This window comes from Diadema antillarum, unplaced genomic scaffold, assembly GCF_040938485.1.
Source record: "Diadema antillarum isolate AM-2024a unplaced genomic scaffold, OU_Dant_1.0 scf00000134, whole genome shotgun sequence".
Taxonomy (NCBI): Eukaryota; Metazoa; Echinodermata; class Echinoidea; order Diadematoida; family Diadematidae; genus Diadema; species Diadema antillarum.
This window is the reverse complement of record NW_027271023.1, coordinates 238650-256087: the sequence shown is the minus strand read 5'-3', so window position 1 is coordinate 256087 and position 17438 is coordinate 238650. Positions and strand designations below refer to the sequence as shown.

At 39.5% G+C, this 17438-nt stretch overlaps 1 protein-coding gene across 1 annotated transcript; it reads left to right on the top strand.

Annotated features, from left to right (window-relative positions):
* The first annotated feature begins 351 nt into the window (after nt 1-351).
* Nucleotides 352-16610, top strand: LOC139720866 (kelch-like protein 18). The gene is made up of 6 exons (XM_071632200.1): nt 352-976; nt 3969-4307; nt 13137-13499; nt 14108-14223; nt 15035-15144; nt 16373-16610. Exons 1-6 carry the CDS (start codon nt 352-354, stop codon nt 16608-16610), a joined length of 1791 nt encoding a protein of 596 aa, XP_071488301.1.
* Nucleotides 16611-17438: the final 828 nt, after the last annotated feature.

The following is a 17438-nucleotide window of genomic DNA, read 5'->3' as shown; positions in this document are numbered from 1 at the left end:
CCCAGAGGGCCCCAGGGGGCCCCAATCCCCCCAAATTAAGGAATCTTAAAAAAATGGGCCCTTGATATTGTACATTTTCATCTTCTACTTGAGAATGCCTGGTCAAATTTTGGTAGAGCTGTGAATAATTTAGATTAGTGACTGCGTGAAAGGTGAACTTGCGATACTCAGGTGAGCGCTAGACCCGCGGGTCTCTTGTTTTTTAATACCGTGTACATGTACATTGTACATTTATGCATACAATAATGCTTTGAGCTTTACTGAAAAAGGTTTTACACTTGCCTGATTTCTAACCAGATTAGATGAGGCATCCCATTTGTACAAGACCAACGAAGAGCAGAAGGCGTAGACATGGATTTAGGTGAGACCCCAGGAAGTGCAAGGCTGGACCCAGGTCCTGGGACGACGTCCACCAAGAGGCCACGCATCCAGGACCAGGCGGTCAGCAGCAGTGAGGATGACGAAACCGTCCTTATGCAGCAGCGCCACGCCGTGGCCGTTCTCGCGCTCATGCGCAGCATGCATGAGCAGCAGCAGCTCTGCGATGTCACCCTGTCCGTGGAGGACAAACTGATCCCGGCCCACCGCTTGGTACTGTCCGCCTTCAGCCCGTACTTTCACGCCATGTTCACCAGCAAGCTGCGCGAGTCCACCGCGGAAGTCGTCACGCTGCGGGGCATGAACGGCGACGCCGTGGAGGCGATCGTGAACTTTGCCTACCGCGCCACCATCGACATCGACGAGGACAATGTTCAGAGCGTCTTGAGCAATGCCAGCGTCTTGCAGATTGAAGCTGTCATCAATCTCTGTTGTGAGTTCCTGAAGACCCAGCTGCATCCGACAAACTGTCTTGGGATTAGAAACTTTGCTGTCCTCCATGGATGCTTTGATCTAAAGGAAGCAGCTGATGTATTTGTGCAGCAGAATTTCACAAAAGTTGTTGCCCATGAGGAATTTTTGCAGCTCAGTAGTAAAGGTAAAACAGTCTCTATGAATCACACAGTTTTCCAAAGTAGTCTGCAGTATATTGTTCTCTATGAAAGGGGGCTCTGAGAAGCACAAAAGTCAAACTTTTATAGTGAAAACTATGTCAGTAGAAGTTAGACAAAACAAGAAAATTATTTAAAGCAAAACTCATGTAAAATTCATACTCAAGTTTTACTATACAGTAGTAATAACTTGGCTCAAGTCACTTATAGTATGCAATAAAGTGGGGTTGATCATATGATGGTTTTCAATGTCTCTTCTTTCATATTTTTCAGAAGGTACAACATTTGTATTTCCATTGCTAGAAGACCACAGCTAAGAACATTCCCACAACTTGTTTTTCCAAAAGTGCCGAACAATAAAAAGAGTTTTCTTTATTTGTACATAAAGTGAAAAGAAAATTGCATACTTCACTTTATACAATACACGAGTAGAATGCATTGCATGCCCCATGCGAACATCACCAGTCAGAAAGGTGAATACTTGATAGTACATTTGTCTTTCAAATTCCTAATTGACATTATGCTATTCAAATTCATGAAATTCTTCCGTCAATGCAAGGCAATTTGTCAATCAGTTGCGACATTATACTAGTTGAAAAATGAGTTGCTGACGTACACCATGTCAGGATCTTCTGAAAATTAACATGACCTCACTCATTTTCATGGCAATAGGTTGCTATGAGTTTAATTATTCTTTCCTTCTGATATTCAGTAATCTGCTTTCAGAGGAAGAAAATGACAATGCAGCTTTAGAAATATTCAATGTTTGTTTCACAATCACGTGTATGAAAAAAAGGTAATGTACATGATTTGTACATGATTTGTATCTAAATGTAAATATGTAAATATAATATCTCAGACAATTCCACTATAAAAAGAAATTATTGAAATAATGCATCAAATTCAAAGTTGGTGTATGAATAAGACACAAACATCTCAAGACATTGTCCATCACTTCTATGCTTTGTGAATGACAATATGCTGCAACTGGATATGTATTGTAATAGTTTTTTTTCAGGTTTTATTATTATGTGCTTCTGGCAGAGTTGTAAATTTGTGTGATATATGCTGGTTCTTGCTTATCTGCACAAAATCTTACTCTGTTCGTGTATATCATCACATGCGCTACCTGAAGTGTGTTTCATTTGATGAGATAAAGTCCTCGAAAGCCTCTTGTGGTTGAGGGATCATGTCACTGAAGAAAGATGTTAGGTGCCATTTTTAGTTTGAGCTTAATCTTTACCGTGCTTTGTATGCCCATCAACACCTGCAGTTACCAATACCTGTAAACGCCTGTCAATTGATAGAGATTACCTAATCTCCTGAACCCTCTTGTGTCACCATAGCCTACAAGTATACCTCTTTGACTGAGGCACATTGCTATAACGTGTACTTTGTAGGATTGTTAATCTTATCTACAACCAGGGCCCTGTTTCATATCTTGGTTATCAGTAACAACTGCCACATTTCTATGACAAATTTGCTCTAGGCCAATTGCATGCAGGGATATCAGCAGCTTATAACAACTATCGTAACTTGTTACTGATAACAAGTTTTATGAAACGGGACCCGGGTCAAATGTGGATTCATTACTGGATACTGATGGAAAAATAGCAAGATCAGCTATTAAAGTGCCTGGGTGCAAAACAGGGCCACAGAACATTCTTGGTGTGTGTGTGTGGGGGGGGGGGGGGGGGGGGCAGTCAATGGTCAAAGTTACAAAATTTGTTGCCAGCAAGCTGTGGTTTAAAGCCGTAGTAAAACTATCAAAGTACACAAATTAAAATGTAGAATCTACAGTGGCATCTATAGTTCTCCACTATGCAACTTGTGTGATAAGATACCTGTAGTCTAGCTGTTAGTTTTCATAAAAAATCTTGTCGACTGACATACTGAATTTTAAATCCAGCAGCCTAAAATATTTCTTTTTGTTAAGTTTAATCCCCCTTGGTTATTCTATATTGAAAAGGTGTAATTAAAGGTACAAGATGTGAATGCTTGAGGTCATATTACAAACTTCTCAGTGGAGCAAAATTATTCTGTTTACTTGTTGTTTGACAAATGGCATAAAATCACTAATACAATGATAAAACAGGGTATCATGGTCCCAGGGACTTCCTGTTTATTGCACGTTGTATCTCTAAGTATCATTGCATCCCTGAAAATGCTGTACCTGATAGAATACGGGACAATTTCATGAGTTCAATCTGCATGTTTCCCTCAAATCCCCACCCTCACACCCAAAGACATTTGTTGTATTGGTGCAACCTGCTCTACCCTAAAAATATTCTAGACGCTATGTTGTTATTTTTTTCATTGCTATTGATATCATGCATGATCATGCTGCCTTCATGATCGAATTTGCTGATGAGAAAATCCAGAAATGATGCTGACACTGCTTAAAAGGGGTTTTGATAACACCTGGTGGTTTGGGAGGATGCCCAATGCAACTTTACTATTAAATTGTAAGACAGTCCATGCATGTATTGCAGCATATCTTGCTCAATAAAACCCATGATGCATAGCAAAGGCATGCCCTATCCAGCTAGCTACTGTAGCTATGCTATGTGCTAGTGCAGGGAGTTAAAACTACCTGGTAGCTGTATGTATAATAATAATAATCGTCATCATAATGATAATAACACATTTGTATAGCCCTTTTTCCATAACGTACACGTTCAAATGCGCTTTGCCATAGGACCAGTAACATTAATGAAACAAGTGAGTTTCATACCTCAACATAAAACTCACTTCTCCAAAAATTCAGCAATAGTTAAGTATAATTGGTGAAATACAATTTGTTACAGCAGACAAAGTAACCAGCAAAAGTAAGTACATTGTACTGTACTATGGTTGACAAACTGAAAGCACCCCCCCCCAAGAAAAAAAACCCTGCCCCACTTGCCCTAATTTTCAGTAACCTGTATACTCCGTTACAAAAATGTGCAGTTTTAAATTTCTGCCCAATGTTTCTTGCAGACCTCATTACCCTGATTGAGAAGGACACCCTCAACATTGCCAAGGAGGAGGAGGTTTACCTCGCTGTCATGTGCTGGCTGCGGCACGACCTTGCTGCCCGCCACACCCACATCGCCGACATCTTCGAGCACGTGCGCCTCCCACTCCTTGCCTGGGAGTTCCTCAACTCCCGCGTCATCGAAGAGGAGGTGCTGATGGAGGAGGAAAGGTTCCGGAAGTTTGTGGACGAGGCGCGCCGTTACCATGGCAGCAAGTTCTATCCCGGGCTGCACTGGGAGGTCAGCATGCGGACTGTGCCGCGACACTCCTGCAGCAGGGCACAGTTCATCTATGTTGTTGGTGAGACCTTTCTCTTTTTGACTTGGAAAATAAGCGTTAAAACTGCAATATAATTCTCTCTGTTGTGTGATTGATAAAGCGGAGTCACATGCTCACTTGAGACAGCTTCTAATGATTGAAATAGATATTATTTAAAGTCACCTTGCAATGAAAAGACTGTTCAATACTGAAGTACATGTGTCAACAGTGGTGGTGCAGAGGGACAGTGTACATTCGTTTGTTTTTTTGTTTAAGCATTTACTTGTCTGATAGTTTGATGTGTATTACTGTCATTATCTTTAAAGGATGCTGCCATACACATAGTACGTTTATCTTGTGAGCGATCCGAAATGCATACTCTCTCAAGTGACTTCTTCGTTTTTCCTTTACATTTGATGCAAGTGATTGTACTGATTATGCTGGATTGGATATATGGCATTGCCTTTCCCTTTATTTTGTACCCAAGTGCAAGCTCGGCAAGTCAAAATACAAATGGACTGTAAATTGTAAAATTGACAAATCACCAAATTCTTTCCTCCTGTCAGACGACTGCAATGTGTATGATTTCCAGAGTGGGAAATCATTTTTAACTTTGCTTTGAGAAAAGGGATACTCCTCCTGTTTCTCGTTCTGTTTCTGTGATTCTGTATCACAATTTTGCCACACTCAAAGTCACCTTACGGTTCCCAAAAGCAATAAAATGCCTAGTAAAGAAATACAGCAATTTATCACTGCCATTGGTTCTTTAGTAGAAAAGAACAAAGTGTTGATGACATTGAATGTATTGGAAAACTAGCCAAAAGTGGCATGCTCATTTTGTTTTGAATTCAGACAAAAAAAAAAAGAGGACTTCTTCAAAGACTATTATTGTTTATGATGAATAGACAGATTTTGCAATGCACGCAATTCTAGTTTCATTTTCATACAGAAGATTCCCAACCCCCCCCCCCCCCCCCCCCTTCACCTGTCACTAGGCCCCGAAATCTCATTGTCTGCTTTGGGTGTATTTTGCATTATTTACGCATGACTTGTCACCAGGACGAGGAAGTCTCCTTGCGCGCTTTATTGTCTTCTTGTATTATTTATAACTAATTATGAGTTGCCACAGTTAGGTGTGATTTATGGGGAAACATTAGTGTACATGTATGTTGTACTCATTACAAGTTTCCAGCAGTATACTATGTCAAATTCTACAGACTCTTTTTTTTTTCAGTATTACTGCTACTTTTCTTGTAACATTATTGTTAGTCTCTTTTTTTGTGGCATTATTGTTACTTTATTTATATTTTTGCAGCACTACTGATTCTTTTTGTGCAGTATTTTGTGCTGTTGTATGCCAAAAATACTGCATATTTCAATAAAAAAAAAATCTGTCTTTTTTTTCAAAATTGATATGTTTGTTGCACTGATAGGTAAAACTACTGTTTTCCAACCAAAAATATGCCTTTCCATCCCTCATGATGCTGTAATTCTAGGGTTGGCATCCTTGGTGTTCCTTTTCGTTATTAGCGAAAGGGAGGCAATCCTGAGAATTTTCACTCCTGATGATAATTAAGAAGAGTAAAAAATATAACCTTTCACCAATTTATACACGTGGAAAGCAAACACTGTCTCTGTACGCGATTTTTTAAAAATAATTCCTGCAAGCGATCGTGTAAGAGCCTGCAAAAAGGTGCAACGTCATTGATGCCCAACTCACTAAGTTGACAGCCGTGCCTCAGAAAACCAATTTAAGCGTTCAAAATGATCATATCTGATTTTGTCATAAAATGTGACTATATGTGGTTTTATTATTTCAAACAAAATATTTCAAGCTTATTTATATACAGTCAAACCTGTCTTAGCGGTCACCTCTCTATAGCGGCCACCTGCTTATAGCGGCCACTGGAAAATCCCCCGAACGAAATTGCTGTATTATGGACCCTTTATATAGCAACCACCTGCCTAACGCGGCCAGCGGCCACTCATTTTGTATCCCGTGGTGAATATCTACTTGCGTATAGCGGCCATAAATATTTAGCTGACCGTTAAATCAGCCATGAGTATGATATCTTTTACGTTCATTGCGTGATTTCTACCGAGTCCTAGCTCAGTCGTTAAAATCACACAGACAATATTGACGAAATTGATGCAGCTCTTTGTCACGAAAACCCGTCTTACCATTAACTTAACTAGATTAGATCTAGGTTTCAGCAATGCCGCCCTGAATAGGTGCAACAAAGGCAAAGACAACTCCTGATAACATCTTAGAATTTCACCAAAATGCCGATTAATTAGTGTTTAACTTATTAAGTCCCTTTGAATATTAAAGGGCAATACGGTACTTGTCTTGGCATTGTTTGTTGTTTATGTAAAGCTTCTTACATTATCAATCCCCATCAAACTCAGCACTCGTGCACCCCATTCATGCAAACCGGTATGAACCAGAGAACTTACTCAGGCCCGAAATATTATTTTTAACATCAAAAGAACAGAAGCAGCCCCCCCCCCCCCCAAAAAAAAAAAAAAAAAAAAAAGATTTGAAGTGAATTGTACAACGGAAATCCCCATAGTAGCACTTCTGCATATGCAAACTTATTTGCTGATTGTTGTTTTTTAAGAATAACATGCGGCATTTTCTGCTGTTATCAAATGCAAGTATCGAAGTTCAAAATGGCCGCCAACCTGTCTATAGCGACCACCTGTCTATAGCGGCCACTTTTGTTGTTTCCCTTGGGTGGCCGCTATAGACAGGTTTGACTGTATATAATTAATATAAAAATAAATAGTAAACATGAATTTATAAATAACTAGAGAGCGTACGCATGACGAGCAGAACACGGCTGGGAAGAGTTGTGCCGCGGTGACGTCTGACTCTCCGCCAAGACTTGCTCATTAGCATATTCACCATGCAGATTCACACTTTTTCAATCAAAATTTACGAGCTTATTTGATGATTTGAAAGTTTGTTTTTGGTGAAAGTACAGGAGGTACCGACAGCAACATATTTTTTTGAAATTCGTGAAGACTGCCTCACTTTAAAAGCGGTTTGTCCATGCAAGAAATCTCCTCCAATATCAATTAAATGTGATACAAAATGAATACCAGTATTGGAATTTGTAATCCTGCTAGGGTAGCTCATAGAAAATCTACTGTGAAAGTGACTGTAAAAGGCAGACGGCATGATAGATAGGGGTCGTTACAAGGGGCTGCATTCTCTGATGTGTTTCAGATTGTTGGACACATTTTCGTCAAATTACTTGGAACCTTTAATATAGCCTTTATGTTCTGGGGATTGAAATACTCACTCATACTAAAAGATTCATGTTTACAATCTCAACAGGGCCTGAGAGCAGATCTTCAAATTTCATATTTGCAGTGGAGTAGCTCTGTATGGTAAATACATTCTGTACATGTACATATTAAAAAATGCAACACTTGTTTCCTTTTTATACCTCTGCCCAAAAGGGAGCGGGGGCATTATATTTTTAAGTTTGTACAGCCATCCAGCCCAGAGCTTATGATCATGATATTAAAAAAAAAAGATTTCTTAACTTTTGTGGATACTTGTCCCAGGTACCATGTGAAATGAGATGCTCTGAGCAGGTTTTTCACAAGTTCTTCATTATTAAAAGGTCAATGAATTGTTATTAAAAATGGCATTTTTCAGTTGGAAATTTAGTTTAGTGGTATTATTCATTGGTTTAAAAAAAGAGTGAAAATGAATAGACAATTACTTAATACTGTACCCGAAGTGATGTTGTTTAATGGTCAGTGTACTTAACCTAAAAATGTTATTTGCAGTAATTATTTTACCTGTAGTTTGTAGCCTTCACATTTAAGGTTATATAGTAGAAATTTGCATCCAGGAAATTATCGAAACCATAGTTTCCTAAGATTTAATCTTTAAAAGAAAAGATGTCACCAAACCTATACTGAGGCATTGACAAACAAATTTATACTGGTACATGTGTACAAGTGTATGTTACTCTCTGCTGGGAGTGACATTGCATACAATATTTGCTCTGTGATTGGAGGGCACTCTCACACAGGGCGGTTGACCTCTTGTCTTTGAGGATGGCGTCCCTTTTCTCCTTCTGTATCTGCACACACACACACACACACACACACACACACACACACACACACATATAACCACCTGACAACCTCAATCCATTGTTTCAGCCAAATCAACAATGTTGATGGCAACAGCCATCCTGACTTTAAATAGCTGTTTTGTAGAGTTATGGTCAAATTGATTGTCTAGATTGTCTTTTTGATTGTCTTTTTTTTTTTTTTTTTTTGCTGTGATATTTCTTTGTTGTTTTTGTTCCTTGATGTATATTTGATGGAAATTGCTTACTATTTATTGTTTGTAAGGGAATCGGCCTCGATAGGCTTCATACGGCCTTTACTGATCCCTCACGTGCTATGTTTGTTTGTATATTTTTCTCTTCTGTTTGATTGTGAACGTGATGTTTTCTTTTTAGCATGTGAAATAAATTTGAATTTGAATTTGAATTTGAATTTGAATAGAAAGTGTGCAAAGCAAAGAAAGTGAAGAACTCTATTCAATGTAATAATGGCAATGCAAAAACAAAAACAACAACAACATGAAAAAAACACCAGTATGTACTACAGTTGGGTATGTGCTTCTTGGTGGGCTATTACTTAACTCTTAGACTGGACGTCAAGCCAGATGAAAAGGAGTATCACAGTATGGGGGTAGAAGGGGCTGGGAGAAATAGGTTTGAAAAAGGAAGACTGCTTTCCTCATCTGCTGCACAACTTTGGCTGATGGATTACCCTATTACTGCTGATGGCAAGGTGATCACCGGTACGTGGGAATATCCTCCCACCCCCATGATGAATAAAAATATGTTCAGTTGCCATAGTGACCGTTTGTGGGCAGATCATTGCCATCAGTCAGCCTGGAAAGTTGTCGCATCTTTGGGCAGAACATCCATCTTTGAAGTGTTGACAAATTATCTAACTTTCATTTGACGCATGTGTAGCTAATTTATTCAGTTTGCGTGGTCTAGGTTATTGACATTGATCAGTCAGGGTATGGGGTATCTTGGGAGATTTTCATGACGTCGAATCTTGTATCTTCAATGTGGAAAGTTGTAATAGATTTTTTCCAATTTACCCTTTTAATAATGGTGAAAAGGAATTCCACTGTATAAATTGTTTTATCACTGGAATTCAAAACCTTAGTAGGGAGATCAATGAGAAATGGTACTTTCTGTATCACTTGCTTTGAGATCTATTTTAGCATTTACAGCTGTACATACAGTACTTGTACATCAAGATTTTGTCACCCTGAATAAAATACCTTTTACATTGAATGTGACTTCAGTATACTGTATTGTGTATTTCGCAATCAGTTACAGTGAAAGCATCTCGACGGAGAAATTGCATGAATTGGAATAATTACACAGTACCCGCTGCATGCTATAAGGATTAACACCAACACTTGCTATTGGGCGAAAGCTCGGTGGTCTGACGCCTGTCTGGTGATCAGGAGGTCGTAGGTTTGAATCCTGCTCGAGTGTTGTGTGCCCATGATTTTTTATCATGGCTGCTAGTACTACTAAAACACTGATCAATTCAGTGCTTATTTACTTCGATGTAGGGCAATTTGTATATTTCGGAAGAAAAAGAAAGAAAAATTGTGAATTGAGAAATAATAAATTGTGAAGTAAGTAACATTCGTTTTTATGAGAAAAGTATGGAAATTAAAAATGCAATACCTGTTTTTCCTACCATGGAGATGAAATACTATACGAACATCTTTTCTTTTCTTTTTTGCAAATTGTTCATTTTAGAGTTTTTAAAAATAAAAACACTTTATAAAGTATACCACATATAGTATTCTTCACATCAGCTGTGCAAGTTCTTGTGCAACAACAAGAACAACAACAGCAACATCAAGAAAATGACCTGTATTCTACTTTCACATAAAAAAGAGTGGATTTCTCTCCACTGCCAGCATCTGACTCTAAGCTGTTTGATCACTGAATTATATAAAAGTGATTTCATCAGTTTTAAGTACTTTCTTTTCTAGACCAAGTAAGCCAGTCGCAGTTCAAATGTAGGGGAGGCTTGTAAGGCACCCATGATGAGACATCCAAAACTGTATTAGAGATTAAAGATGACTTTGCTGCAAAATTATTGTCTGACTCCCATCAGAAGTGAGATAATATTGTTTTGAGTATTTGGCAGGTATTGACATGTAATCTGAGAATGTACAGACATTTCAGGGCATTGTGTTGTTCCCAAACAAGTTGCCACATTCATTAAGCGATGAATAATACTTTGTGTTGGTGTACAAATGCATCTTGTGTGTGTGTGTGTGTGTGTGTGTGTGTGTGCCTGATCTTTCTATAATGACCCTAATCTTTTTGGAATGTTTTTGATCAGGCGTGTGTTGGAGGTTGATACACATTAATATACACAAGAAACAAGTAATTCTTTTTTGAAGAATGCATCATTTTCTGCATGTAGGTTTAATTGCAAGCAAGATCTCTGTGGGTTGGGGAAGGAAAAGGTCTGTAAAGGTTCATTTTCAGAAAATCACACAGATGTAAAACAGACACCCGGAACCATTATGGTGTTTGTAAAAAAGAAAAAATGCAGCTCAGAAAATGGAGGACAGAAAAACAAACTTTAGTTGACAGATTCTTGGATGGTGTTAGACCCCATTGATGCCCCACAATGGGAAACTGTACCCCATTCTTATCAGACAATTATTCAAGGTTTCGATAACAATGGACCTTTTGAATGTAAACAATATGTACTTAACAATGGAACAGATTTTCATTTGTTACAGACTGTGCCCACAGCCATCAGATACAATACAGTACATTCCTTGAGAGAACAATATCTGTCTTCTCATTCCTCTGCTTTGAAAATGTCACATATCAATAAAACAGAGAATGAAATGAAAAGTAACACTCCTGGCGCTGCTTCTTTGACATTTATGATGTGATGTAGAAGTCATAAAGTGTGGCCTAACTTGACTGGTTCAATAATTGATAGATATAGTCATTGGTTGTGAAAGCTGCTGTAGTATTAAACAGCTATTCAGTTTCTGTGACATCTGTAGCTTGACTTAAAATATACATCTATGTAATAGGAAGTCTCAAAATTTTAAACCTCTATTTCTCTTATCATCAAAGGAGAGTAGAGCATGGTGAACTTTACTGTGGTGATCGATGAGACTCAAACACATTAACCCATTGAGGACGAGTCCTGAGTATACTCGGGCAAGTGTCTATGGGAAATGCGTGTTGTAGCAAATTCAGTCCATCCTCAATGGGTTAAAACCTGGTAGTACAGGAATACCATGCTTTGGGAAGACTGGCCCACCTTGGATATTTTGGGGGAATCCCTGCAACAAATTGTGTACAGCTTTTTCGCTGATCTTTCTTTATTGAAAGTACACACTCAGCTGAAAAATCTTGACAGGAGTAGAACATTACCAATGAACGCATGCCTTAATGCTCATATTTGCTGACGGGCAATTCTATTCTACAGTTGTAAAGCAGGCCTGTGTACTTTATGGTTTTCAATCGTACCCCAGTGTGTGGGCAACGAATGAAGATCAATTGAATTGCGCCACCCTTTTCTCCTTATGCTACCAGGTCTAAAGCCTGTCAGACCTGCTGTACATTGTACCACCTCAAAACACAGTATGCTGTCTGACACTTAATTAGATGTTTGTGTGCCCTTGATAGTGCTGAATGGCACAGAAAATGCCAAAGCATTGTATCCACTGTCCAATGTCCCTGGCACAGAAAGGTTAACCAATCATTGAATTATCTTAAAAAAAAAACATTCCAGCAAAATGTTGATTTCAGGCAAGTCTCTGCAGGCTCATTACACCTATTAGACAACAAAGAAGATGATATTCTTCATGTTATTTAAATTTGGGGAATGTCTTAATCATGATAATAATGATTCAAGCTAAAAAAAAAAATGAGATGTTCAAGTATTTTATGGATGGGAAAGCAATATTCTATGTACTCCTTTAACCCTAATTAGGCCGGGCTATTTAGGTAGTTGATAGAGCCGGGGGGGGGGCCTCCCAGGCCCCCCCTCCAGATCTCGGCCGTCGACTGCGCGATCGCGACGAAAATTGGCACACACATTGCCTATGATGTAATCTAAAATACCATGAAGTTATTTTTTCAAAAAATTATCATTTTATGCTAAATTATGCTAATTTATGCATGATGATGCATAAAATCAGACTATTTGTTATAAATCACAAAATAAAGCTCAAAACAGGCACATTTTTTCTGTAAATATTCTTTTTAGTGTCCTGAGCAAATGTAATTTAAAAAAATTGTGATATCAGAAAAAATTCTTAAGTATTTTATTGTTTTTTTTAAATTTCTTATGTATTTCTTTGTTTTTTCGACTTCATGTTTTCCATTGTTTTTTCGATGAAAATTGTCCGCGACATCGCTCCGAACAAGAAAATACGTTATTCATTAATTTTAATCAATAAAACACCAAAATAATCATGCTTTTATGAAATTTGCCTGTAAGCACAGTTTGCATTGAAATTGTACACGAATTAACGTTTTTGAGCAATTTTTGGTCTGACATGCATGTACATATTTTTGCGTAACTACGGAACCGCGCACCTGGGCGTCGCAAATTTGGTGTCAAAAGATGCGGGAGACTCGAAAGAAAAAAGTCATGAAACGTCGCGGCAATAGCTTTTTGCGATTGCGATACATCGCCCGGAACGTCGAGGGGGGGGGGCCTCGGAGGCCCCCCCCCCCCGGCCTAGTTAGGGTTAAGTAGGATAACATTCTATTATTCTTATCATGTTTGTTGTTGTTTTTGACCATCTTCCAGGTGGAGAAATATCTCCTAGTAGAAACACTCTGTGCAGTGCCGAGTGCTACCAGCCCGCAATCAACAACTGGTCGCCCCTCCCACCGATGAAGCAGTCCAGGCGGGGAGTGGGCGTGGTGGTGGTGGACAACATCATCTACGCCATCGGTGGCGCTGATGCATCGCCGCTGCGCGACGTGGAGTGCTTCGACCCCCAGACGGACAGCTGGCGTCAGGTGGCCAAGATGAAAGTTGCGAGGAGCAGCGTCGCCGTGGCGAGGGTTGGGGGACAGGTGTATGCCTGTGGGGGGTACGACGGGACGCGGAGTGTGAAGTCGGTGGAGCAATATGATCCCAACCTCAATGAGTGGAAGTACATCAAAGGTGAAGCATATACAGCAAAATATATCTTTATATTATGCATGAAACCTATCCACACTATTCCTACAGTACTGGCTTTTTGTCCTCATCTGAAGTTACTGAGTGCAGTTTTAAATGTGAATTTAACCTATACGAGCATGATGAATTTCTATGAGGAAATGCATACCAATCTGATATTGTATCAAGTGAAAACATTTCATTTTTAAAGGAATCTGACAGAAAAGAGTGTATTTGTCTTCAAAAACACCTGTGCCATTTCAGAGAAGAGTTTTAATTAATGCATTAATGTTCGTGGTTTAACATTTTCTTGTAAAATTTGGTTTTGTGCAGCTTAGATGCAAATTTACCTGTTGCAGTCATGATGAATTTCTATGAGGAAAATAGACATATACCAATTGAATTTTGCATCTAAGTCAAAACATTTTCTTTTGAAAGAACTTTAAAACAGAAATTTGTGTAAATCCCAATACCTTTTTAAAAGAGTGTTCCTGTCACCAAAAAACACCGGTGCCTTTTCAGGAAAGCTTTTGCTGCATCAAAGTACCATTTGTTCCAGCTCTCATCTGTTCTTTTTTATCTTCTTTGTCTCTCCCTATGGTGTTGAAATAAAGACATGGCAACTCAGCGGAGCATGGCCACTGCAGTGTCACACGGGGAAGACCTGTATGTCATCGGCGGCTACGACGGCACCTCAGACCTCAAGATAGTGGAGCGCTACCAGCCCGCGGTAGGTGTATCACATGACCTCCTTAACCCTTTTGAGGACGAGTCCTGAGTATACTTGGGCAAGCGTCTATGGATAATGCGTGTTGTAGCAAAGTCAATCCGTCTCCAACGGGTTAACGAAGGGAGTTTCACATGATCTATGCGCCATGAAATAAAAGAGTTCTCTGATTCCCTTTCATTCTCAGTGAAGTATTTCAAAAGAGGTTGAACAGGTACTACGTACTGTTCAGTGTTGACTGAATTGTAGTCAGAGCAGGAGTGACCCATGAAATCTGAACACAATGCGAGGCTGAACAATGTCTTGATTGTTTAAGACCTTCCTAGGATGAGAGTGAGTAAATTCCTGTCAGAATGATGTCCTTTAATCAGTGTTCAAGGCTAGTCAGGTATTTGTCACAGTGTGACACTAAACTTGGTGACATCCAGAAATTGCATTGGGTTGCATTCAATGTCGTTTGTGCATTGAAGCTGCTTGATGGTGAGGACCTAGGACATTTGAAAATGTGTTGGCTCCTCCTAAACTGAACTTGATTGTCTTGCTTCTGAGCACTTGCCTTCAGAAACAGGATATAAATATGCCTTGCATTACCATATAACAGAGACAAGGGGTCAATATGATACCTTCCAGTAATATTGTAGGGAGGCTGATGATCAGGATAATGAAAATTTATTTGTTCATGGAAGCTATCTGATTTTGAGGCCCTGACAATGCTTTCATGAGTTACGCCTAATGCTTTCTATGCCTAGCTTGATTTGTTTTACTCTTTTAAATGATGTGCATCATGTGTGTTGTCCACTCCACTAATCTGCAGCTGAAGATGTGGACATTTGTGTCACCAATGCACGTCGCACGATCCATGGCTGCCGCAGCGTGCCTGAAGGACAAGATTTACGTCATTGGAGGATGCGAGCACAGCCGAAGGTTAGTGGAGAGAATAGTAATGGCAACTGTATGGCAGAGATGTTGGAAGGCCCATAGTAACAGAGTGTGGAGGGAGTCTAGTTGACCAGTGTCCTTTGATGTGTAATTTGTGATCAAAATCAACTTTTTCTCACTCTCTCTGCAAGAATCATATTCTGTGTGTGGAATTGAAAATTGCATCAGGTCATGTTTGTTTCATATCTGCAAGTATACCATAGGTTGTACATGTTCTCCCTATATTAGAGCAGTCAAAATGGCATCAGTTATGCACTTTTGAAAATCAGATTCTCTCTACACTGTATAATTTTACTTTTGCATTGATGTAGTCATATAAATCAATCATGGCGATAGGATATGCTTGCATACATTATTCAATATTATGTGCAGTTTATTGCATATAATGTGACCCTGCATCACAAAACCAACAAAAAGTCACCAGACATGGATTAAGAGCAGATTCTGAAAGAGCAGACTTTAAGCTTAAAAATGATGTATTACTCTATTCAAATGGACTCTCCTAACCCATCCTAATATTGGAAAGAAAGCATATACTCTAGAAAGTGTGAAGTGAGAAAAGAGGCTCTGAAGTACAGGGTCTACTCAAGCACTTAATCTTTTAAACCGTGCTATAGCTGTGCTATGAATGGAACAAAAAAAAAAGGGCGTAAACCACCTGAGCATCAACAAGGAAGGGATTATCAGATTAAGCTTAAATTAAGCATGCTCTATTTACAAATTTTGTAGATGACTATAATGCCAGCTTTCAAGCAGTTGCATTATCCTTTCCAAAGTTATTAGAGTTGAAAGTAAGAGTATGGACAGGGTTTTTAAGAAATAAAAAGAGGACTCTATGAGACACACCTAATCACACTATTCTACCAAAAAATGTTCAAGAAAAACTGCTAAAAACACAATTTCTTATTTGTTTTATGATCCCAAACTGTAGTATAATGTAGAAGAAGACTTACTCTTTCAGAAAATACAAAAATTCAAGATTGGCTGGGTTGACCCATTTCACCTATTTTCAGTCCTAACACAAAATCAGTGCATGCGACTTTTTGTTGGTTTTGTGATGCACGGTCACATATATTTACGATACCATGAGAGATAGCCAAGAGATGTGTTGAAACTTAGCCTGATCTAAACAATCTGCAAACTGCAAATTGTGCAAACATGAGTATCTTGTCTTTGATTATGTGCTCCTGTTTCATTTATCTTTGTCCATCAGCTTGTCATCTGTGGAGGTGTACCACCCAGCTCTTGACCTCTGGACCCAGGTCACGCCCCTCGTGCACCCACGCAGCGGAGTGGGCGCGGCCGTCGTCCACAATCGGCTCTTCGCCGTCGGCGGCTACGATGGGGAGGAGGGTCTGCGCTCAGTGGAGCGTTACGAGGAGGAGAAAGACGAGTGGACAGTGGTCACCCACATGGAAATTGCCCGGAGAAGATTTGGATGCTGCTCATGATGTCTCAGCCAGTGAGGGCGCTGGACTTTATGGGACCATGCCTGCCATTGTACTATTAAACGTGCATAGAAATGTGCACTTTTTTGTCAGGAAGTCACTGAGAGAGTGAATCTAAATGGAAGTAATGAAACAATTTAAAGGCCTCCTTTTAATCACTGGCATTCCAGTCACCCGGGAGATTCATCGGGAATCAAATTTGGAACACCCACAAAAAATTTCTTTCAGACCAGCAAATAGTGTTCTTTCATTCGCTCTTCTGCAGTGGAAGAACATGTTATGGCGCAAGTGCAAAACAGCCCGCAAGATGCTGTTGGTGTACTGCCCTTTGCTTTTCACCTCGGAGTTCACCTGCGATGCCTTTCACACTACATTGTCACCCGAAAGCTCCTGGGAACGACCGCGAGTTTACCATGGATGGTTCGAGGGTAAAAGTTTTGAGAAGTCACCCAGCTTTTTACCTGGGCTTTTGCCTGAGAGACCTTCCATACTAAAGAGATCTCCTCGGTGAACCAGGGAGATCTAGAGTAAAATTTGCTACAAAGCATGATTGGGATATTAGAAAAAAGAGAGAAAAAATATGGGAAGAGAAGTAGTCTCCCACCAGACTTAGTGATGCATATTTGTTCCATTTTCTTTGCAAATTTTCTTGTGGTGCCAGGCATACTGTGAAATCCCGCCAGATGCGTACAAGTATATGTTAACTCTTTGATACCCTCCTGCCAGGTGTAATGTAATATGTTCCTGTGGTGAGACTATTTCCCCGTGAACAGATAACTACGTTTTATGAAACCAAAACTATAAAGTACTGTCTACGCCGTTATTTTCGCG